Here is a 25,759-nt window from a genome sequence, read left to right as displayed (position 1 = left end):
CCCCCAGTTCACTCCTCTCTTTCAAAAGTAAAAGAAGGACTCCCTCCCTGGTACACAATCCCCCTGCACCCCTCCCACCACCCCAAGTCCATTCCACTATGCAACCTTAATTGTGGACTCTTGTGATAACCCACCTTTTTTTAAAAAAAATAAATAAATAAGAATCCCAAAGCCGTCATTAGAAAGCTCAGTGATTCACAAGAATGTGGCATGTGAACTCAAGAGTTCAAAATAGAGGCTTTCTTTCATATTTAATTCCTTAAATGAAAACCCAGTGTCAGTTCAGTGACAGAGGGCATCATCAAGACACACAGGGCAGATGCAGGGCCAGTCCAGATCATGAACCACAGACAAATCCTTCACAAGTCGGCCGAGAACCAAGCCAGTGCAGCTGAGTGAGTCAAGTGTGTGCCCTGAGCACAGAGCAAGCTGTACTGGGGGACTGATGGACAGCAGCATCCAGAAAGCAGAGAAGCAAGGGGTAGTGAGGTCAGGGTGATGCTGGGGGAACAAGGTAGAGGACAGTGAGTGTAATGTCACGTGTACACGCACAGATATTACCACATGGCAGCGGGGCCGGGGACTTGTTTACACCCACCATCGCGTGACAGGGCCACATCAGGACTGTCACCAGCCCCCACCACTTTGCACTTTTGTGGAGAAGCTTGTGTTTAAAGTACGGCAACATAATGCTCTCTAGAGAGCACTAACTCAGTCCCACAAAGATAAATATTGTATAAAACCGTTACTGTAGAATGAGTATAAGGATCCAGGAGGGGTGGGAGAGGCTGGAAGCAGAGGGATGTGGATGTGCAGGGGGAAGAGGGGATTCATCAATGGGTTGTACAATTCGATGAGTGGGTGGATGAGGGAAATGAAAAGAATTTGTTCAAATTTATATTAGAATTTTGTAAATAAACTAGTGAGAGAAAAAAAGTACGGCAACAGTGCCTTAAGAGCTCCAGACGCGCCTGCCTGTGGCGCTGGGCGTTAAGCTCAGCACAAGAGCATGAGTTCACGTGTAACCGGGGCCCAGCCCACAGACCAGGCCAACTGCTGGGGTTTGCATCTGGGGTCTCAACCCTTGGGATGATCCGCTGGGAAATGAATCGTGGGCTCTGCAACTACGTGGCGTGTGTGCCGCTGATGATTCCTCTGCCTTCCCCAAGCTGGATCAGCGTGCACTGGAACTCAACCAGTCCTTGGCTGTCGTCCAATAAACTTTAGGTGTTATTGGAAAAAATAAAGAAAAATAAAATACTGGCAACAGTTTTTACTTTGTAAAACTGTGCATTTTATTTTTGGCTTAAAAACATTCTAAGGATTCCTGGTATTGGCAGCACATTGACCAAAACCACTCAAAAAATTACTTCAGGTCAAAAGAGAATAATCAAATGTGAGTCTACAACCTGAGACACATTTTCTCGTGACCTGCCACCTTCCTACTGGAAGTGCAGCCTGCGGTCTCAGATCAAATGTGCTCACCGCACACAACTCGGCCGACACGTCACAGGTGGACCGCTGCTGAGGGGACAGCCCTGCGAGGCAGGCTTAAAAATCACAGACATGGAGGGAGCTGTGCAGAGACACAGCTGCCACATTCTGCAAATGAGGTGAGACAAGGTGTATGTCACCAAAAGAGACCCAACCGCAAGAGGAGAGCAGAACAGAACTCAAACACTGCAATGTACTTACTGTCTACTCTGTCCTACTGTCAACAAAACATTAACCAGTAAACAAATTAAATGACCAGGCAGGCCAAGTTCAGGCCCTACTCGGAAAAAAAAAAGATAGAGAAAATGAATATAAATGTGTTGAAAGAATTAGGAAAAACCCAACCCAAGTAAATAAAAAAATTGAGTAAATACATATAAACTGAATCACTAAATATGATCTTAAAGAAACAGAAGCTATAAAAAAAGAATCAAATCGTAAGTATAGCATTGAAAAGTGCAATGACTTCCATGAATATTTTAAACATTCACTAGATGGACTCAAGAACAGATGAGAGAAAAAGACAGAGACCCAAGGAACTTGAAAACAGATTTAAAGACACAGTGGTTGGGAACTCCCACCTCTGCTTGAAATCACTAACTGAAGAGATCCAGAGTTTCCTCAAATCTCAACTCGGCTCAGCCGAGAACACTGAACACTAACCCACGTGCCCAGCCATGTAACTGCAGAACCCCAACCCTAACAGGAATCTCAACCAAAGCAGCAGCAGAATGCAACGAGAGCCTCGGCACGTGCACAGGAACGACGGCGGCACTGACAGTGCGCTTCCACAGCTTTAAGCAGGAAAGTGAAAGATCGTTCCTGAGCAACAAAAAGTAACAGGACTCGTTAGTCGGCCACACTGCTCACAAAAACTAAGGACAAATCTCAGGCTGAAGAGAGACACGAACAACAGAAGGCCCCTCCCAATCCACAGGACGGATGAAGAGAACAGGAAATTCTGAGTAAGTGCGTGGATCATAGCAGATTTCTCTCCCCGCTCCCTTCTCTCTCTCACACACACACTTTTTCTCTAATTTCTAGAAAATACACTAAAACTAAACTCCTAAGGCTGTGTTGTTGGATTTATAAACACATATAAATCTATTATTTAAAAAAAATCCATTCTACACGACAGGAACAGCAGTACTCCAATCTCTGTGTGCTTGAGAGAACAGCCTTTATTACTAGCTATCCCTAGGTTGTTTTAAATCAGACGTGCATACTGTAATCCTACAACAACCACAAAAAAGGGAAACTTCAGGTCTGTAGAGGATTAAAATGATAAACTGAAAAATAACACGAAAGAAGGTAGTGAGAGAGGGAGTAACCAGAGACTCACTCAAATGAGACAAACTGAAAACAGCAAAGTGACAGACGGGACATCCAATCGCCTCTGATGCAACATTAAATAAGAATGACCTGAAGACTCCAATTAAAAATACTGAGTCCACGGCAGAAAGGATGCGCCTCAGGACTAGAGGAACATGCAACAGCCTCAACAGCCCGGAAGGGGAGAAACGGCCGGGATCTGAAAACCAACAGAGCAGCCACGTGCAGTGACGCTGCACGGAGCACAGGACATGAAGGAATCCCTCGCTCTTCATGTGAGAAGATGCTCCATGGACGGAGGGACGGAAGAAAGAGCAAATCCATCGGGGAAGAAATACGTTCTGGATGCGTCTCAGAGCGGGCTCTGCAAGGTCTTCATTTCCCACAGATCGGGCATGTGAAGAGGAAAGGTCAGTCCAGGGAGGACAACATCATGTCTGGTAGAGGGTGAGTGAATGACAGGAAGGTCCTCTGTGAGATGGACCGACGGACACAGAGAGTTCAGACATGGCAATGGCTGCAGAGCTGGTGTCAGACCAGGCAGCCTCTCACTCTGTGGCAGATAGGGCCATGACCAACGGCATCTAACAGTAACCGTCTTAAGTCTCAACCCATTTTATATTTCATTTCTGAAATAAATTGTTTAAAGGAAGAAAAGGAGAGAAAGGTGAATTCAGAAGAGCAGGTACCAAGAAATGCACACCCCACCACCATGTCCGTTCCAGTTCACATAAACTATCAGTCGGGCCTCTGAGGCTGCAAACCTTTACAGGAGGAAACTGACTTTCTCCCTTGGACTGTCTGCTGGATTTGAACTGCTGACCTCTCAGTTAACAGCTCAAAGCAAAATGCACTGTGCCACCAGAGCTCCTTAGGTACAAAGAAAAGGGGTCATTTAATTCTTTTAACAAATTTCAGCCATTATCCACATTTTACAAGTGGTAACATCTAGAGAGAAAAGGTCAATGAGGTGGAATTAGGGCTTAATACCCAGAAGTCTGGTTAAACGGTCCACAGAAGGTGGGACCAGGAATAAACAGACAGAGAGCATTAAGAATCTAGATTGAAGCAATAATCAAGCAGGATCAAATAATCAATATACCGGATTTTAAAGACGACGCTCACAACACAAACGGAATTAAAGACTCTAACAGTGCAAACTAGAAACAAGTTGCTAAAAAAAAGGCCACAAAAACACAACAAAAATAAACTTCATCAAAGTAATAGTAACGCATCTCCAGGCACACGTGAGAGACATCGCAGGTTCGGTTCCCAACCACTGTAATAAAGCAAACCACATGAACTTCCTCGTTGGCCAGTGCATATAAAACCACACTGCGGTCTATCAGGTACACAACAGCGTGATGAGAAAACTTACAATATTGCAAGAATTACCAAAATGTGACACAGACAAGAGGCTGGCAGACGCCGCTGGGAAAACGCACCGTCACCAGCGTCAATCTGTGCACTCACACAGGCAAGCGCGACACGAGGCCTGCAGCAAGGCCGGGCATCTTACCTGTGGCCTCAGCACCCTGACGATGACGGCCCTCAGCTGCTCGTGCTGCCGCCGGAACTTGCGCATCTGGTCCAGGCGCGCCTGCAGCTTCCTGTGAGCGGGGTTGATGCGCCACACCATCTTCAGGTTCTCCTCCCTCTTTCTCTTCACGATGTCTCTCAGCAGCACCTGCAGCTTCTCGTACTCGTCGTCCCAGGTCTGGAAGACCTCAAAGCACGCCACCATGACCTAGGACGCGGCAGGAAAGCAGCTCAGCGCCAAGGCATACCTCTGACCCAAGGCCCGAGGCTGGGACTCAAAATGAGCAGAAACTTACTTTTTCAAATTCTTCATAAGCAACGTGCATCAGTTTCCTAGTTCCCAACACTTTGAGCAGCTGAGAACTCAGGTCTCTTGAAATCGCCTCCACCAATCGCAGTGCCCGCTGAATAGGGTATTTTGTGTTTCGGATCTTTCGCAAATGGGTGAATATTGCGACGAGTGCCTGCCTGATTTTGTCCAGCTCAGTGGCAGACAGAAGGTCATTCAGAGGGAAGTCCTTCATCAGAGGGTTGTAGTCATTGACGGTTTCCAAAGCCTGTTTAAGACCTAGGCAGAAAAGGAGTTTACAGGGCCAGTTACAGAACGAAGTGACACTCAAGCCAGGCTTGCCAGCAAGCAGACCAACAACAGATCTTTAGAGAGGAACAGTTGATGTTGTAGAAGATTGAGTGACACAGGGCTGAACGCACTTTGTTGGCATGTGCCTCCCATCTTTGCTTCTCTGGGCACGGCCAACCCTGTATAGGCTGCAGGATGTGAGAGGCAGCCTTCCAGGGCTGACCTTTCTCTGACTGTCTTTATTACCTAAACATTCTACCAAGAGCAGATTAAGTTTAGCAAAAGCACAATCCTATTATCCATGAGCACGATGAAATCCATCACCCATGACAGAGGCCAGAGACAGAGAGCGTTACAGAAACAGATTCACTTGGGTTCTAATCTATTTGTTGACTTATTTTCTGGCCTCAGAAGAGAATGTAATTATCAGATGAGAAAAAGAGGTCGAGGGAGGAGGGATGGGGAGTGTTTAAAAATAAATAAATAAATAAAAATGAATGCAAGTGCTTCAGCATCAGTGGATCAAACTGCCCAGGAAAGAGTGTGATGGACCGAGGCTCTCTCTCCTCTGCCCCTGCGGCACTGCTCCTTGTGTGGACAGAGCGAAGGACACGACAACTACTCCAGGCCTGGGGCCTTGCTCGGATGTTGTACTGCTGAGCACATACACATGCTGTAACAATCTGTATAAAAGCTTCAACACTCAGGTTCATTTCCTGTGCAGCTTGTGCATCTCATTTATGTGAGCACATCATCTGTGGATAACACGCAAGTCTTTCCACCGTTAATGGCGCTATCAGCGGTCAGTTTAAGCGCCCATTCGACAATTTTTTATTTAAATTGTGATTTTTAATGAAAAGATAACAGAATGGTTGGGGTTTCATTCATTCATTCATTACACATTTTCTTTCCCTTTCTCTTCCCCAATCCACTTTGCAATGCACCTCCTGTTCCACATTGTTATAATACAGACTGCCTAGCCATCCATTCCTTTCAGAGCATTCTTCCCTAATGCAGTGTTCACTATCTATCCATTCTTTTCCTCTTCCCCTATTCTCAGTCCTATTTTATAACAGCATTGTTATACAGTATTTGTCCTTTTATGACTGAGATACTTCATTCAGCATAAATGTCCTCCAGGTATACCCATGTTGTATAATGTTTCATAAATTCACTGTTTTTTATTGCTGTATAATAGTCTATTGTGTGAATATACCATAGTTTTTCTATCCTTTCATTTGATGATGGACACCTGGGTTGCTTCTATCTCTTTGCTATTGTGAATAACTCATCAATAAAGCTGAGTGTGCATACATCAGTTTGCGATGCAGCTCTGGTTTCTTTAGGGTATATTCCCAGTAATGGGATCGCTGGGTCAAATGGTATTTCTATTTCCTTCAACTGTGTCTACGCAGGTGTTAGTTAATTTCTGCTGACGCACTGGTTACGTTTTTCACTATCAATGCTCACATTCTGACCATTCTGTTTCTTTATAACTTAGTTCCCTGCCCCTTTGCCCACTCATCTCTGCTTTCAAGGACCATTTGGTCTCATGTAGATGGCGTTTTAAGGAATCACAGGACTCTCAGATAATAGTAATCTTCTGTTATTTAACTAAAGCTGCCCTCAGAGTCTCGATTCTATCTCCCGAGAGCATAGAATCGTGCAGCCTGCCCACTCGACCAATGCCTGCCCATATGTGCTAATGCAGCACTGAGTACACTGTGTCCTACTCAGAAGTGAGTGATTTTAAACAGGAGGGAGTCAGGGAAGTGGAGTCAGGAAATGGCAAAGGTAGGTGGAGAAAGGCGAGCTGACCAGCTCTCCTGCCGCAGCCTCTGGGCACCTCACTTGTACCTAATTCCAACCATCTTCTATTTGGCACCAAAAACACACCTGGTCGCTCACTAGACAAACAGAGCCTCTCAAGGAGCCACCTCCCTAAAGATGGGAAGGCAAGTCCACACCGCTAGGCTCGTGCCTGGAACCCAGTTTCTGCTCTGGACATCTCTGAAGGAGGCAAGTATGTGAGTGGAGGGAAAGATAGGCCAAGGAGCAAGAAGAGAGAGTGCAGAGAGGGGTGCATCACTGCCGCCCCCGCCAGTTTCACAAGCGCCAGGCCCCAGCACAGCCCGGCCGCGCTCCCACCTGTGTCGGTGTCGAAGCTGACGGTGGCGTGGAAGCGCTTGCCGTGCTTCAGGATGTCCAGCGTGAGGAGGACCTCGGGGCTCTCCCGCTTCTCCTGGATGCGGTACAGCGCGCGCTCCAGGTTCAGCCAGAAGCTGATCTCCTGCAGGGCGGTTCCCGAGGCAGGATCTCGATCAAGTTTGGTCACCTTTAGAGACACAAATATTGCTGATGGGTACTGACCCCTTAAAAGCCCTGTTAGGAGCTTCTTTTTATGTTTCAAGGAGATTTCTTTCTCTGACATGGGGTTTTGATCCGACATCAAAGGTCGGGGACTAGTGGCATTAGTGTTACCTCAGGGCTCACACCAAACAATCTCAGACTAGGTGCTGGCCACTCCGGCCGCCCCGCCCACACCCACAACCAGGCGGTGCACCTGCAGAAGCGCCCTGACGGAGCCCTGACGCTCTGGGCAAAGCACTCTGCTCGTGAGATGTGTTTCAACACTGGGCCTCACCTTCTGAATCTCTCGGATCCAGCGGTTCACTCCAGACTGTAACTGATTGAGGAAAGTGGGATCTTCAACCTTGTCCCCGAAGTCCGTCACCTTGGGCTTCTCGCCACGTTCGTAGCACTGCTTCGCCACGTTGGTGATGATTGGGTGGATGGGCAGACTGATCTCCGGGATCTCAATGTTCTGCTGCAGGTGAAGGAGCCCCATTTCCAGCTCTGCGATCTTCTTTTCAACTGAGGGGGCCATTTTATCACCGTCCCTGAAAGACACCCAACAGCTCAGGCTACTGTGCTCTCGCCCCCAAAGAGCTTCGACCATTTCGGGGCGTCAGACACTGGTGAAACTTCCTAAGGCAGAGACCTCGCGTCCTCCCGGTTACTAGCTGGACCCTCCACCACCACCTCCCGCCCTAATTTTAATCATCTCCTGTAACGTCTTGCGAACAGGAAGTCAAACAGGACATCAGACCAACCCAGGAAAGCAGCTTCTACCTGTCTGCCTTGCCAGACTCTCGGATGTAGGACTTGAAGAAAGGGGCCACAGCATTGCTGATGAAGGAATGCAGCGTCTCGTAGGGTGAGTCTTCGCTGAGCGTGAGCACGCGGAGCTGAGAGGACACGGGCTTGTCCGCATCGATCACTGGGGTCCGTTTAATGAAAGCCAAGCTGGGAGGTGAGCACAAGGAGACGTGAGGCGGGGTGAAGTGAGGTGGGGTGGAGTGAGGGGGGGCGCTGGTGGTGGTGGAGACGCAGTCCCACCCAGCACTCACACATCAGCGGTCCTGGTGCTGGGTGCAGATTCTCAATCTGAATGCATCAACTTAAAAATCAAGTTAAAAACAGTAAAACAATTGCTTTTCTAACAGTGAAATGTGGTGCGAATCTGTCCATGAGAACCACTGAGTTGATGTTATGATTACAGCACGTGGCCATGAAATCAAGTGTTTTTTGTCTCCCAGATGATTTAAACTCAATCTGTACCTCATAAAGCGAGCCTGGTGCTAGAAACTGCAGTTCCAAGCCACCGCTTACTTAAAATCTGTGTCCTAATCTGCACCATTCACTGATAGCGCTAAGTGACAGATCAGCTTGAATAAGCCACAGATGTCCTCAAGGCAGATGAGAGGAGGTCAAGCACTCTGGGCTCTGAAAACCTGGCCTGGCTGACTTCCAGCTCCAGCTCCCAACGTACACCTTTTTCTCCACCCAAGAGGCTACAGAACCACTATGTTCCATAAATACGTCACCTGCTTTCGCTAAGGAGCTGTCACTCTAATAACCCTCCAGCCAACTCCATCACACCTCCCCCGTGGCGCCTTTCCTAATCAGTCATCTCTCCGCCCCTCAGCTTCCTGTGGTCACCCTGCACTGTACAACAGTACACACACCACAGCCGGCTGTGTGCCTGTCACTCCTCCCCTTCAAATATCACAAACCTCCTGAGAGGAGGGTCTGAGTCCTCTCCACTCTACCCTGCATTTACTGTCACACCTTGTGTATAACAAACAAAACTTAAACCACTGCGCTAGGCGATTCCAACTCAGAGCAAGCTCTCAGGACACAGCAGAAGTGCCCTACAGGGTCCCTGGACGTGCATCATTATGGAAGCATCTCATCATTGCCACATCTCACTCCCACCAAGGGCTGATGAGTTCAAATCACCAATCTTCTGAATGGCAGGTGAGCACTTAACCACTGAGCCACCAAGACTTCTTGCAAAAACAAAACCACATTCACTGCCATCAAGTCAACTGCATCTCTTCATCACCCTCCAGATAGGACAGAACTGCCCACAGCGTCCCTAGGGCTGCAACCTTGATGGGAGCAGGCTCCTGCACTTCCTCCCATGGAGGGCCTAGTGGGTTCAGATTAACACTGGTATTCCCAAATTCTCAGGTCAGTACTTATACCTAAGACCTTGTATTATTCTAAAAAGCCAAGAAAGCTTCCTGAACTGAAGCCCTGAGAAAAGTCAGCCACACCAGCAACTCAGGACCAGGAAGGGCACCAGAGGGCACAGTGCTGGGGCTAAAGATGGACAGAGACAGGAAGGCACGTGCAAGGGCATCTGGCTTGGAGCCTAGAGCGGGGAAATGACGCGCACATAAATGAGAAATGTGGCACATGCTCTATAACTGGATAATAAAATTGAATCAATTTCCCATTTCCTTAATGGATAATTACACTGTGGTTATGCACGAGGCCCTGCTCGCTCTCAGAAATAATGAAACCCTGAGGATGAAGTGACATGTTTTCTTGGCAGTTCAGGAAACAGCAGTAACAGAAACGGGGCAAAATGCTAACAAATGGTCTACCTGTGAAGGCCCCACAGTTTATGTAATACTCGGGTAATTCTTCTGTCACGAACTGAACCATGTCTTCCCAAAACGTGTGTGACTTAGGTAGCCACTAGAACTTAGGATTCTCAGTATTATGTAATTATATTGTTGTTGATTGCCATCAAGTCGAGCATGACTCATTGCAACCCCACAAACAAAAGGCTTCCTAAAGCCCTTCTATAACTATTGTCATTTATCAAAGTTCATAGAGCTTCCGGAGGCATGTTGTTTAGGAAGGGGAGGCCACTCCTGCTTCCAGCGTTAGGGATCTTAACCTCTGTGATTCTAATGAGGGAAGGCGGAGACAGTTCTGTAATGATGTGACCACCTCTCATAATGTGGCCAACCTGTCAGGCTGTAAGGGGGTTAGTGTAGAGGCAGCATCAGCACTGGCCCCAGCTGATGTCCCGGGAGTTGGCCTGGGGTATGGTCTGCATCACCTCTACTCTCACACGAGATGAAAGGAAGGCAAGCAGAGAGGGAAGAACCCCAGCACCACCAAGACAGAGGGGCCGGGAGCAGAGCACGTCCTTCAGACCCAGGAAACTCAACACGGGCGAAGATGTCCACGGAAGGTGGCCCACACACAGAGCGGAAGGTCATGTGGTGTGGAATGTCCGCAGGATGTAGCCAGAGACGCTGACTTAGGGGAAGGTCAGATGTGTGGGGATGACTGTGGAACATGTCAGCAGACACTGCCATGGAGAAGGCCAAGGTGTAGCGGGTGTCCACACAATGTGGCTGCGGACGCTGACCCAGAGAAGGTGCCTCCCCCGAGCAGCACCCTGAATTTGGACTCCTAGCCTCCTCAACTGTCAGAGAATAAATCTGTGTGCTAAAGCCGGCCACTTTTGGTATTTATTATAACAGCACTAGGCAACTAAGACATATTTTGTACACTTGAAGCACTTAAAAGAAGTTTTAAAAATCAAACCAGGGGTTGAATAAAAACCAATCTGCTTTGTAAACTTTCATTCAAATCCTATTTAAAAAAAAAAAAAAGTCAACGCAAGATCAATTGTTGCTGTTATGTACTGTCGAGGTGAGAGTGACCCATAGCTGACCCTCCACTGGGTTTTCATAGACAATAATCACACAGGGGTTGACTGACCATCTTTCCTCATGAAGCAGGTGCTGGTGGATTCAAACTCTGAGCCTTTGGGTGACAGCACAATTCCTTACCACTATGCCACCAGACTCCCTAAATCAATGGTAACGTTGTTGTTGTTATGTGCCATCGAGTCGTTTCCGACTCATAGCGACCCTATGCACAACAGCTCTAAACCCTGCTCTGTCCTGCGCCAACCGCACCGCCTCTGACACACCCATCCCGATTACCCCAGTCACCGAATCAATCCATCTCATAGAGGGTCTTCCCCTCCTGCGCTGTCCCTCCACCCTCCCAAGCATGATGTCCCTCTCCAAGGACCCGTCCCTCCTGGCAACATGTCCAAAGTATGTCAGACGAAGCCCCAGAATCCTTGCCTCCAAGGAGCAGCTTGGTTTAATCCTCTCCAAGATGAATCTGTTTGTTTTGCTGGCAGTCCAGGGTACATTCAGTACCCTTCTCCAGCACCATAGCTCAAAAGCATCCACTCTCCTTCTGTCCTCCCTAGTCATTGTCCAACTCTCTGATGCATAACAAGCGATTGCAAATACTATGGCCTGTATCAGGCGCACCTTAGTCTCCAGAGAGACACCGTTGCTCCTGAGTACCTTTGAAATTTGGCCATGTCTACCAGAGTGTAAGTTGCCATCATTATTCTAGAAAATGGGAAGTTGGTAGTAAGCATTAAGGCCCCTAATAATGAGCTGCACGTGAGGCAGCCACCTGAGGACGTTATCCCGAGGACAACCTGGTGGTTGGTTCATCAGCATGTTTACTTAAGATGAAAGGCCAGGAGTCACCGAGAGCCTTGTCGGACACGGGAAGGTAAGCGCACTACAGCTCAGAGGGTGGACGCCCCAATATGGTCATTAAAAGAAACGTGTTTTAGAATTGATACTGACTTGGGAATCCTCCTAATTCACATGAACGCAAAGATAGTGAGTGTAAAGAGCAGGAAAAAAGTTAACTGTTCCCTGTTCTCTGAATCCCCACAAAATCATAAGCCAGAGAAGAGTGTTCGTTCTACTTACCTGTTGGACTTAACGCCGTAATGAATGTCTATGTTGATGTTGTAGGAAATGAATTCCCTTTCTTCTTCTCCTTCATCACCAACGTCCTCTACAAAGCACAACAAACACACTCAAGTCAGATGCATAGCCACATTTGCAGTTTATCTCAGCAGCTGGTCAGGAGTGGCAGCTAAACCCCTGCAGAACTAGCTCCCTATGTAGTTTTCCCCTTTTATCCATTTCCCCCGAGTCCTGATTCAGTGGCTGTGCTGCTGTGTGGCTCTGGGGAGGGAGGGTGAGTTCTCTGTGAAGTGGGGACAGCAGTGGTGCGTGGCCGTCAATGCAGGCGCTGCGGAGCAGGGCCTGGCAGTGCTGGCAGCTCCGTCCCCAGCGCGTTGCTTCACGTCTGCCCGAAGTGCTGGGTGGAAGCCCCACTGCCAAATTCTTGCCCTTCCCAGTGGCTTCATTCCGGGCTCCAGTCCCCCCAACCCCCAAGTACACACAGTTCAGGTGTCTGCTTACTCAACAGAGATTCTACAACACCTTTGTGTGCACCACACATCTGACCCGTGTGTGTGTGTGTGTGTGTGTGTGTGAGAGAGAGAGAGAGAGAGAGAGAGAGACTGTTTCTACCCTACTTTTCAGGAGAAGAATCAAAGCAAATTGCCCGACACATGGCAGTAAAGTTATGAAGCAACAAGTTGGAAGTCCAGGATTCCAAAGTCCAAGCTCCTTCTCTACAGGGCACTGTCCCTCCCTTTCAAGGCCAAGCTCCACGCCAGCTCTGTAAGACAGCTGCTGCTGCCAGTGTCCCAGTGCCACCCAGGACACTCGCCTCGCCCACCCTGACGGGCTGCAGAGGCTGGAGTCGTGAGACCCCAGAAGCCCCTGGGTTCAAGTTCATTTCACAAGGCTCACTGGAATGTAAGAGGGGAGCCTCAAGATGCATGTGAACTGTATATCCAAATAGTTTTAAAAGAAAATATGTAAGAATGAACAGTTAACTCAAACTTCCCTATTCCGTATAAAAAGATCCAATCACAACTAACTCAGTCCCATAAGGACAAATACTGTATAAAACCATTACTGTAGAATGCTTATGAGGATTCAAGGGTGGGGAGGATGGAAGCAGAGAGGTCAGGATGTGGGACCAGGGAGGATTAATCATGGGGTCACACAATTTGATGGATGGGGGGAGCTGAGGGAAATGGGAAGGATGTGGTGTGAAAAAAATGTGTTCAAATGTTGTAAAATAAACTCATTAAAAAATAATGTAAAATAGAACATATATGAATGTATGAAACACAATGTAAATGAAAGGTTGTATAAAACACAATGTGTATGAATGAAACATACTTTAAGGATACTATTATATGAAAATCAATAAAATATATTCTTAAAAAATTGAAAAAGAGGACCCAACCCATTATCTCTGCATGTACTGAATGAAAAACATATATTAACATAAAATCACAATTTAAAGATTAACATAAAGGGAAAAAATAGATAGATTAATGTAGCATAATAGTTTGCATTTATTTCTGAGTGCTGATTTAACAGAAAAGGCTGCTCACAGAGACTGGGCCAAGTCCTCTCACACACAAGCCACTTTTCTTCCTCTGGGCTTCCAAAGGTGAAACACAGACAGAGGAGGTAGGATCATGAGTTGGGTGGTCTACAAAGTTTCTTTCAACACTGAAACCACAAAATCCAGGCACACAGGGTGTAAGCTAAAGCTTTTTGCTTCATTAGTCTTAAGATGAGACAAAGAAATAATTCACAGAATATAAAATATTAGTATTATCTATCAAGAAGATCCAGGCTATAGTCTTTGCAATTATGTGCTATGCATCGGAGAGTTGGACAGTGACTAGGGATGATAGAAAAAGAATTGATGCCTTTGAGCTGTGGTGCTGGAAAAAAGTGTTGAACATATACCATAGACTGCTGGGAGAACAAACAGGTTTGTCCTGGAGAAGGTGAAGCTGGAATGCTCCTTGTAGTCAAGGATTCTGAGGCTTCATCTGACATACTTTGGGCATGATGCAAGGAGGAAATGGTCCTTGGAGAAGGACATCATGTTTGGGAGAGTGGAGGGACGGCGCAGGAGAGGAAGACCCTCGATGAGATGGATCGATTCTGTGAGTGGAGTGGTGGGAATGAGTGTGTTTGAGACAGCGAGGTTGGCACAGGATAGAACGGCATTTACATAGGGTCGCTATGAGTCGCAAGTGACTCGTTGACACCTAACAACAACATCAAGAAGAAGATTTCTACCAACATTTGTTGTCAGAAATCAACTGAACATGCAATCAAGACGCATTAATAATAATGAGTGACTGGAATACAAAAGTTGGGAACTGGGAAGAAGGATCAGTAGCTGGAAAACATGGACATGGTGACAGAAATGAAGCTGGAGATAGAATGATAGAATTCTGTACACTCGATTTATTCATTGCAAATACATTTTATAAGAAACACAAACGCAGTCTATACACATGGATTTCACCTGATGGTATGCACAGGAATCAGATCGATTACATCTAGAGAAGCTCAGTATCAGCTGTGAAAACTAGGCCAGGTGCTAATAGTGGAACAGACCACCAACTACAAGTATGTAAGTTCAAGCTGATATTAAATCAAATCCACAAGAACCAAAGTTTGACCTTTAAGTCTATCCCACTTGAATTTCAAAACCAACTCAAGAATAGGTCTGAGGTCTTGAACACCAATGAGCAAAGACTAGATGGGCTGTGGGAGGGTATCAAGAATACCATCCATGAAGAATGAAAAAGGTCACTACAAAGGTAGAGGAGGAAGAAAAGACCAAGATGGATGACAGATGAGACTTTAAATAGTGCACCAGAGTGCCGAGAAGACAAAGCAAAGGGAAGAAACCAGGAAATTAAGGAGCTGAACAGAAGATTCCAAAGGGCAGCTCAGGAAGACAAAGCAAAGTATTATTATGAAATATACAATAAGCTGGAATCAGAAAATCAAAAGGGCCAACTCGCTCAGCATTTCTTAAGCTGAAAGAATTAAAGAATACATTCAGCCAAAAGTTGCAATACTTAAGGATGCTTTGAGCAGCTTTTGAGAATGTTAAATGACCTGAGAAGCATTAAAAGATGTAAAAAGTATAAATAGTCACGGTACCAAAAGGAATTGGCTGACACAGAAGAATTTCTTGAAACAACATATAAGCAAGAAAAAACTGTGGTCATGAAGAAAGAAGTTCAAGTTGCTCTGAAAAAACTGGCAAAAAAACAAGGCTTCAGGAGTTGATGGCATACCAATTAACATATTTCAACAAACAGATGCTGCCCTAGATGCGCTAAGTTGTCTCAAGAAAGCTGGAGGACCCCGCGCCCCAGGCCAACTGACTGGAAGAGATCTATATTTATTCCCATCTCAAAGAAAGGTGACCCAACAGTGTGGAAATTATCAAACAATATCATTAATACCACATGCAAACAAGATTCTGCTGAAAATGATCCAAAAATGACTGGAGCAGCACATCAACAGAGAACTGCCAGATGTGCAGGCTGCAGTGGGACTAGGGATATTATAGTTTATATCAGATGGATCTTGGCTGAAAGCAGAGGGTACCAGAGGAATGTCTGCGTTTTATTGATTATGCAAAGGCATTTGACTGTGTGGATCACAACAAACTGTGACTGACTCTGAGAAGAATGGGAATCCCAGAATATTTGATTGTTCTTTTGTGAAACTTATACTTGGACCAGGAGGCAGTCGTCAGAACAGAGCAAGGAAACACTGCATGGTTCAAAATCAGGAAGGGTGTCGTCAGGGATGTATTTTGTCTACATACCTTTTCAGCCTATATGCAGAATAGATCATCTGGGAGGCTGGGCTCTATGAGGAGGAATGTGGCATCAGGATTGGAGGAAGAGTCATCAAATCTTTGTGTAAATGACACAACCCTGCTTGCTGAAACTGAGGACCTTAAAGTGCTTGTTGCAGAGGGTCAAGGACTGCAGTCTTCAATATGGATTGAAGCTCAACATCAAGAAAACAATGATTCTCACCACTGGTCTGATTGGCAGCATCATGATAGATGGTGCAGAGACTGAGATAGTAACAGCTTCATTTTGCTTGGCTCTGCAATCAACACCCTTGGTACCAGCAGTCAAGAAACCAACAGATAAAGTGCATTAGGAAAGGTGGCTGTCGGGGACCTCTCCAGAGTACTGAAGAGCAATGATGACAGTCTGGAAACTAAGATGTGCCTGATCCAGATCATAGCCTTCGCAAGTGCTTGCTATGCGTCAGAGAGCTGGACAATGACTACGGATGACAGAAAGAGAACTGATGCCTTTGGGCTGTGGTGCTGGAGAAGAGTGTGAAATATACCATGGACTGCTAGGAGAACAAACAGGTTTGTCCAAGAGAGGGTGAAACCAGGCTGCTCCTTGGAAGAAAGGATTCAGAAGCTTTGTCTGACATACTTTGGATATGCTGCAAGGAGGGATCAGTCCTTTTTTTTTTTTTACAATGCCTTTACAAGTTTTATTGTTAATTATTTACCTTAATAGATTCAGAAAGAAGAACAGATTAGCTCAGTCCAACATGATTGGCAGTTGGCAAAAATCCAGTGAAGCAAGTGTTCTGATTGCTAAGGATTTAACCTGGATGCTTTAATACTTAGCCATCTAACACTTCAAACATAATCTGGAATAAATGCATCATCTCCCTGTCTTTCATTTTAATATCCTGCCTACCTCACTTCAGTGTGGAAATATCTTCATTAAATAGGATTCCCAGAGTAACACGTTCCCTGGGGAGGATAGCCATGAGCACAATGCACAAAAAAGAAAAACTTAAACTCTGTATGATAATTTACTAGTCTAAAGAAACAAAACTTTCCAATATATTAAGAAATAAATCCAGTTACAAATGCACTAAGAGGTCTATGTCAAGAAGATCTGGTGTGATAACGGAAAATGCCGGCTATTTACAAGATACACAAAGAGGATTGGTGCACCCAGATCACGCTGGCCTCAGAAGCCAAACGTGTTCTCTCCACTGTAGGCCACATACAAGAATCCATCTTCATCTTTTTCCTTGTCATAAAGCTGTCCCACGGTTAGGCTGGACTGTGGGACTGTCTTCTCCACAAAGAGGAAGACGGCCTTTTCTGAAGGAGGCTGGATCCTTTTCCTGAAGATCCACACAAACGGAGCCACGGTGATGTCGGATGGGACCAAGTCCTCCCGTTTGTCAGTGTCAACAATCCGAGAGCCCGAGACTTTTTCCACAATCACCGGAACCTGGTCGGGATATTTCGCGCGGATTTTGGCGGATTCCACGTCTCTGTGTTCCAACGAGTGGTCCTCCTTGACATCCACTTCATGGCGGCGGCGAGGAGGAGGTCGAGGCGGCTCGCGGAGCCGAGCGTACCAACCACAACAACAACAACAACGGGGGATCAGTCCTTGGAGAGGGACATCATGCTTGAGAGGGCAGAGGGACAGAGAAAGATAAGAATATTTAAAAAAAAAATTCTTTTTTGTCCCCTTTTCCTTTTATTATTATTAGAGAGAGAGAGACAGGCAGAGTGAGAGTGTGTTGTGTGTGTGTGTGTGTGTGTGTGTGTGTGTGTGTGTGTGTATCGTCAAATCATATCTGACTGGTACAGGAGGAGAATGCCCCTCCTTCTCCAGCAGAGTATCTGGTGGATTTGAACCACGCACCTCTGGGATTGCAGTACAGCTTCTTGCCACTAGGCCACCAGAGCTCACCAGAAAGGAATATTTTTGATGAGATGGATTGATTTAGCGACTGGAGTAATAAGGGTAAGTGTGTCAGAGACAGTAAAGTTGGCAAAGGATAGAGCAGGCTTCAGGGCTGTTGCACATAGGGTTACTATGAGTCACAAGCAACTTCACGCCACATAACATCAAGAAGAAAAGAATTATTACAAAATACTGTTTTGGGTTCAATTTTGGGAAGGGTAGTGTGGAGGAGTGGCAGAACACTTGAGTGGGCCAGGTACAGTCAGGAATTGAGAGACAGTGTTTTCTAGCCATTGAAATGTAGCCAGACAAGAGGGCTCAAACTGCTGGAAACCGCCACGCATTATGATCTGACGGCCAAGTGCAAAATCCATGGGCTATGGAAACATCCCCAAATTAAAAGCCTTGTGAAGGTGATGGGACAATGAGGCTGCTTCTCTCTGGATTTTCTAAGTTTCCAGAATAATGTCCCATGAATCATATAAGATATGCAACACCATCAAAATAACACTCAGTTGATAAAAAAAATCCATAATCCTCACAGGAAATGATCACTGACGTTAACGGAAAATGTGGGGTGACAGCTGCACCATCTCTGTCCCCAGATCAAGATTTGCCATGTGCACAAATAAAACCCCATGGGAGCCATGTAGTCAGGAGGGGCAGCCTGTGCCCACACTGTCCACACTCCCCGATGCAGACAGGGTTAAAGGCACTGCCAGTGAGTCACAGCTCTCCTGGGCCCCGCCTGCCAGCACTGCAGGGACACCGCAATGCGGGAGCGCAGGAGAAGGCACACCCAATGACGTCATCCCGGGCGGAGAACGCAGCTGCAGCCACATCCCCCTGGCAGCCACATCCCACTGGGCGGCCTCCTTTCATCTTCTCTGGCTGAGGGAGACGGCAGAAGTCATTCATTCACCAGAGATTCTAGATTCATTTTAAATGTTTATTCCTCACACTGTCAGAAACCAAGGGACTCTGTCTGACTCCCATTTAAAGAATCCATGACATTCTTTTCTAAACGGCTATCAAGCAATTTCACCTTTTCTCCTCTGTAAATTATCACATTTTGAAAACAACAATAAATTCACATTCTACTTCTGCAAGTAGACGCTTTTTAAACTGTTGAAAGGAGACAGAGACCCTCATTTATCAATCCTTAGGAACAAAGAGGCTACTAACAAAGCTGGGAAGTGACCAGGCCCCACAGGCCGCTGGACCAGGTCACATCACTTGCTGTGAAATCGGAATCAACTCCTGAATTGGCTCCAGCTTCCAGAGACCCCACGTACAACGGGGGATCGATAGAAACTTGATGAACTTTGTAAGGAAACCAGTATATTTTAAAGAAACAAAAGAAAAAACCCAACAAACAAACAAAAAAAAAACCCACCACAAAAAAAGAGAAAGCACTGCCAGGTCCCAGTCCCACGTCATCCTCGCAATCAGTGTCACGTCTGAATCCACTCTTGGAAACACTGTAAAACCATCTCACTTAGGGTCCTGCTTTCTCGTGCTGACCGTCTGTCTGTCTACTTTACCAAATACACTGTTCTCCTGGGACTGGTCCCTCCTGACAACAGGCCCCCAGTATGTGAAGAGAAGGCTTGCAGTCTCACTGGGTTTGTTTTTTGCATTCCCACTTTTAAAATGCAGCCTTGCTGTTCTTCCTCTGAAACATCTAACGAGCTTGGACGGCCTAGTAGTATGGTCTCGTCTGGTGGGAGCTGTTCTGCTCCTCGACAGGCTCTGCCTCTCAAGCCACTCAAAGCCACCGGCAGCCACGCAGGAGAAAGGCAGTCAATCTCCTCTGTTCAGCCAGGAGTCAGTTCTGACTTCATAGCTGTAAGAGTTTAGGGTATTTTCAAACCACTAGTAATTTCCATCACAAGTCGTGAATGAGGGGAACCTACACTATGTTTAACAAAAGAGACGCTTCACACTGCCACTCTTTCCCTCTCTCAGAGCAGGGGCTGGGGAGGGTGGTCCAACAGCCCGCTTAACTCTTGCACCACCAGGCACCTTTAAGCACTGCACTGCCCTCCGGTGTGTCTGAGCGGGTGAGGGCAGCTCCGGATCGGGCAAGATTCAGAGCCATGTCCACAGGGTCCTTATGAGTCGACTTCATGGTACATAACACCCTCCCTTACGTCGCCCACATTTTCTTAAAAGTTGACAGATGCGCCCAGTAAGCAGGACAGACTGGGGCTCCAGCCTCAGCTCCCCGCTGGCTCTCCCTCCAGCTCACCCCCAGCTACACACCAAGGTTCGTCTCCACTGCAGCCAAAGCCACTCATTTTGTCCGGCCCACACATGTCCCAAATTACCGGTCCCCCATCTCCTGGCTTGCCCTCCCTCTCATCTTCTTTCCCTTTCAAAATGCAAACGTACCAACGCCAACTTGCGTTGATCCTATCACCTGAGCCTGCCCTGTCTCCTAATGGGGGTGTCCTCTCTTCTCTCATCTGGGCACCTTCTCCTGTCACCTGAGGGTCACCTCCTTCCACCGTCCTGCGGAGGCCTGGCCTGCTACATCCACCTCTGCTCTGCATGAGGCTAAGAGGAAGGGGGCTGGGCCCTCCTCCTCACCCTGAAGGCTTCTATCTGTGGTGTCGCTTGAGTAGGAAAGGGGAGTGATAGCGACATGCCTCTGACACTTGCGCATAATGGAATCTGGGCCTCATTCTTGTATTTCCAGAAAATGAGAAGCAATTGCACCACAACAAGATAAAGGTGAACAACCCAATTGAAAAATGGGCACAGAATATGAACAGACACAAAGAAGACATTCATTCAGATGGCCAACAAGCACATGAATAAGTGTTCAAAATCCATAGCTCTAAGAGAGATGCAAATCAGAACAGCTATGAGATTTCAGCTCACCCCAGTCAGAATAGCAAAATTTAACAGAACAGCAAGCAACAAATGCTGGCAAGGTTGTGGAGAAACCGGAACCCTTATTCACCATTGATGGAAGTATTTAAAATGGTACAACCACTATGGACGGCTGGATGGCGCTCTCTCAAAAAGTTGCAATCAGAAATACCATTTGACCCAGCAATTCCACTACTGAGAATTTACCCCAGAGACCATAACTGACATCCAAGCAGATATATACACACCCATGTTTATCGCGGCTTTGTTCACAATAGCAAGGAGTTGGAAACAACCTAAGTGCCCGTCAACAAATGAATGGATAGAGAAGCTATGGTATATTCACACAAGGGAATACTACGCTACATTGGAAAAACAAGGAACTCATGCAACGTAATTCAAAATGTGTGACCCTGGAAGACATTATGCTGAGTGAAATGTCTCAGTCACAAAAGGACAAATTCTGCATGGTCCCACTGTTGTAAAACGGGACTGACATTGGGGTTGGGGGGTGAGACTGAGAAAGATGGGCTAAATAATGTGTACTGCATTGAAACAGATGAAGGAGAAAACGGTTTAAAAGGAGTATGTGATTTGGTATTCTTGTCTAGACTGAAGGCTGCATAGTGGACTGGACTTGGGAGGGACTGTATAACAATGAAGTAATTTTTCTTTTACTTTTCAAAGAGAAGAACGATCTGGGGGGAGGAGTGGGCAGGGAGAAAAGTGCAACAAGGAATGAATGAAAATCCAAAGTGTCTGTAAATTTTCATTAAAATAATAAAAATATATATAAAGAAAAAAGAATTAGGGGAGAAGACCTAGGATGTTATAAATGTCTAAGAAACATAAAACTTAGTAGATTCTAAGGTTATTTCAAAAGACAATTCAGATGAAACAGACTAAGAAAGGCATTAAAACCTTCATGAGTCCCCAAAACTGGCCTGGTCAGACCCTCTTCCCAACGAGGCCCCTTGGGCCTTCAGTCTCCTCACCTGGTTGGGGCAGCAGCTGTAACACCAATAAATGCAGCTCCCACCACCACAGTTAGCCCCGGAGCACTGGGGCAAAGGCAGCTCCCCTCACCACAGCTACCCCTGGAGCACTGGGGCAAGCCACATCTAGAGTTAATGATACACCTCTGCCACCAAAGCAGCTACCTGTCCCCACCTACACCTGCAGCTCCTCACAGCCACAAGAGGTGTTGCTGGTGAAGGAACAAAAGCACCACTGCCCTCCTGAATGCCCATTCCACAGGACCCCAGGCCCATCTCATCAATACTCTGCAGAGAAAAAGACTTCCGAGGGGCCTCTCCAAAGAAAATGTCCCCTCCCACTAGCCCTCCAGGTCTCCGCCATCAGATTGTTATGTGCCATCAAGTCGGAAGTGGTTCATAGCTGACCCTCCAGGGGGTTTTCAGAGGCTGCAAATCACACAGGAGACTACCCATCATTCTCCCCCAGAACAAGCGGAGGATATGAACGTCCTGCCTTTGGGTTGGCTGCACAATTCCCTACCCACTAGGCCACAGAGTTCCCTTCACTAAATTCACAGCCTTCATTCTGCACTTTAAGGTTATGCTGTACTTTAAAAACAACAGAATATGATTAACTGGGACAGTGTAACAAAAGCCATACATGACTTTGGATTTTTAAAAAATGTTTCTATATTCAATTGCAAATACTTCAGAGATTCTCTCTATGAAAAGAAAAAAGCGGATGAGTTTGTTTTTTTTTAAGTAGAAGCAACCTGCTCATTTCATAAAATAATTGCAAGACTTCACCTTTGGGATGGTCTTTGTACAGTTCAAGCAAAATCAAATTTGTTTCTGACAAGCCCACCTCTTTGTTGTATTATATTGCTCGTATATGATTAGAAACACAGATGCCAAAACAGACCCCCAAAACAGCCAGAAGGTAGCTTCCTTCTATCCCCAGGGCTTTTGGGTCTATATCCACACTGTCCAAGTGCAGGTGGGATGCTGAAACCAGCATAAAAATCAATGTTTATGTGAGCTCTGGTGGCCTAGAGGCAAGAAGCTGCACTGCAATCTCTGAGGTGCACAGTTCGAATCCACCAGATGCTCTGCTGAAGAAAGAGGGACAATCTCCTCCTATACCAGTCAGATCTGATTTGCCGGTACACACACAAAAATAATAGTAATTTTAAAAAATCAATATTTAAATCTTTCCTTACATTTCAGAAGTAAGAAATAAACCACAGACTGGTTAAAGAACTAAAAATACTCCTGGAATTTCTATAAATACAGGAATGAGGTAGGATTTCAATTTTAGATGATCTCATTCCTCAGTCAACTTTCAAAAACGCAAGTCACTGTGCAGTGAAGACTTAGATGCCTGGATGTTCAAGTTACTGGAGGGAGGGAGAGCTCCCAGAAAGAGGTCCTTGAGACAACGTATGCTAGAGGGGACACCAGAGAGGGGCTCTCTCCTAGGAATCCTAGAATGGGGGACAAGGGGGAGGTGAATGACTAACACTCCAGACACAAAGAATAAAACTGACAAATTTTTTCTCATAAAAATAAACTATGAACAAGCTGGAAGGCACTGATTTCAATAGACAACTTGTGCAGGAAGTACCAAGAATTAACCAACATAACATTAGTCAAAATTTTTAACTTAAAAAAAAAGATTAACATTTTTGTTGTTGTTGTTACATGCCATCGAGTCAAGTTCATTCAAGTACAACTCTTTTTTTTAAATTTATTTTATTTTTATTATTTGTGTGTGTGTGTGTGCGTATACTGTCAAATCAGATTTGACTGGTACAGGAGGAGATTGTTCCTCCTTCTCCAGCAAAGCATCTGGTGGATTTTCAAGTACAACTCTATGAACAACAGATCTGAACCCTGTCCTTTCCTGCACCATCCGCATACTTTCCAACTCCCTAGACCCCACTGCATCAGTCATGGTGTCAATCCATCTGGTTCAAGGTCTACCTAGCTGGTTGAGAGTCTTCCTTTCCTTCGCCAGCCCTCCACCTTTCCGAGCATGATGTCCCTCTCCAAGGTAGAGTCTCTCCTAGCAATATGCCCAAAGTGTGTAAGATGAAGCTTTATCAACTTTGCCTCCACTCTGGCTGCACTTTCTCCAAATACACATTTTAGTATTATTTTATTATTCGTGTGTGTGTGTGTGTGTGTGTGTATACCGTCAAATCAGATCTGCCTGGTACAGGAGGAGCTTGCCCCACCCTCTCCAGCAGAGCATCTGGTGGATTTGAACCACACGCCTCTGGGATTGCAGTGCAGCTTCTTGCCGCTAGGCCACCAGAGCTCCCACAAATGCACGTTTTAGTAAAGCAAAACAGTAAATAAATATTGAGAAAAAAAGGCCAGAAAGGCATAAAGCAGGATGCTGACCATGGGTTATCCTTGGGTGGAAGGATTCAGGTTGATTTAAATTCCACTTATATCCATACTTAACATCTACAGATTACATATCTGGGAGTGGGGGGCAATAAATGCTTGTTACATGCTCTTCCAAAAAACACTGTGGAAACATGTAGGAAAACATCATCTTAAACAGTATTAATCCTGGAAACATCAAACAGCTTAGTTGCCCTGAACATAAGGATCTGGGAAAAAATATTCCCTTTCCAGTAGCAAAGCTACAGTGAAACATTTTCTAACTGAGAATATCAACTAAAAGACAAAAACTGTGAGAAAGACATAAAAGGTTGTTAAGTGCAGATGGTACACTGGTTCTGTTACAGGTTCTTTTATGGACAAAAGAAGCTTGCAGTATTTTGAGAGATTGTTACTAGCTTGCTGGCAGATACTTCCAGGCCCTCTCTCCTTACAGCATTAACATTTCCAAGGACACCACCAGCCAGGGCCCTCAGATGCGACATGCCACACCCATAGACCTCATCTAACAGGCTCATCACTTTAAAGTGGTCCCAAGAAAACCAACGGTGACCTCTTCTGGAGACAAGCTTTAGTCTGGGGAGGGGGAATGGCTGGGAGCTGCTGGGCCCTGATGACACCACTGCAACACAGCTGCAAACCCTCCCGCCCAGCAAACCCTCCTGTCCAGCAAACCCTCCCGCCCAGCAAACCCTCCTGCCCAGCAAACCCTCCAGCCCAGCAAACCCTCCAGCCCAGCAAACCCTCCTGTCCAGCAAACCCTCCCGCCCAGCAAACCCTCCTGTCCAGCAAACCCTCCCGCCCAGCAAACCCTCCTGCCCAGCAAACCCTCCTGCCCAGTTCCCAGCCGGGAGCTTCATCCAAGGTGTTTGGCTAGGGTTTTTGACATCTATAAAATCAGACCAGGATAGGAAAGGTTCTTGTAGAATCTCCAAATATACAGAGGCCCCTTAGATATACGATGCAGCGGTAGCTGAGATGCCGAGCCTCGGGCAGGAGCCTGGGAGCAGCCTCTGGGCCTGTTTCCCAGCTTACGAAGCACCACCAAGGATGCAGTGAGGACCAAGGCGGAGGCCTTGAGCGAGGGCACCTCCCTGGCAAGGTGATGCTCTGCCGGCCGCTGTCACTGTCACTCGGGGCCTGGGGGCTGTGGACGCAGGGCTGAGTGCCAGCCCCCAAGGCGGCCCCCTGTGCCCATCCAGGGGCGAGAACCCAGCAGCCATCCCCCGGGACGGAGGCCTGGACGCGAATCGAAACCGCAAAGCCCATGTGACAGGCGGCAGGGATGCGGCCTCCGCCCGACCGCGGCCCCGGCTGTCTCCACCCAGCTCGGCCATCTTGAGAGGCCAGCAGACAAAGCCGGCCCATTGTTCTGGGTGCCGCCGGGCAGGGGCGCCGGGCCCCTCCTCGCGGAGCTGGGGGACACCGCGCGGCCCGGGCGGGGGTGTGGAGAGGGGGGCCCCATGGGGCGCCGGCGGCCAAGGGGGACATGCGGTGTCTGCGGCTTCAGGGGCCACTTCCTGGGGTGTCTGCGGCCACGGGGCTGCCCTGCTGGCCCTGTCCCCATGGACAGATCCTTCCTGGGGTGTCTGCGGCCATGGGGGTGCCCTGCTGGATCTGCACCCTGGACAGACCTTTCCTGGGGTGTCTGCGGTCATGGGGTGCCCTGCTGGATCTGCACCCTGGACAGACCTT

The 25,759-nt window shown here is 46.9% G+C and overlaps 1 protein-coding gene and 1 pseudogene across 1 annotated transcript in view; both read right to left on the bottom strand.

Moving 5' to 3' along the window:
• Positions 1-25,759, bottom strand: part of DYNC1H1 (dynein, cytoplasmic 1, heavy chain 1) — a 76,467-nt gene that overhangs the window by 49,786 nt on the left and 922 nt on the right. The window contains exons 2-7 of the mRNA XM_006879075.1: positions 12,064-12,151; positions 8,078-8,251; positions 7,590-7,845; positions 7,094-7,280; positions 4,662-4,933; positions 4,346-4,573 (exon numbers count right to left, since the gene is read on the bottom strand). Coding sequence (XP_006879137.1) covers positions 4,346-4,573; positions 4,662-4,933; positions 7,094-7,280; positions 7,590-7,845; positions 8,078-8,251; positions 12,064-12,151 — 1,205 coding nt within the window. The remainder of the gene's footprint in view (positions 1-4,345; positions 4,574-4,661; positions 4,934-7,093; positions 7,281-7,589; positions 7,846-8,077; positions 8,252-12,063; positions 12,152-25,759) is intronic.
• Positions 17,064-24,242, bottom strand: LOC102854168 (annotated as a pseudogene).

The sequence above is a fragment of the Elephantulus edwardii genome, unplaced genomic scaffold, assembly GCF_000299155.1.
Source record: "Elephantulus edwardii isolate Elephantulus edwardi_28Jun2011 unplaced genomic scaffold, EleEdw1.0 scaffold00002, whole genome shotgun sequence".
Taxonomy (NCBI): Eukaryota; Metazoa; Chordata; class Mammalia; order Macroscelidea; family Macroscelididae; genus Elephantulus; species Elephantulus edwardii.
Note: the sequence above shows the minus strand (reverse complement) of the source record. Positions and strands in the feature narration are given on the sequence as shown.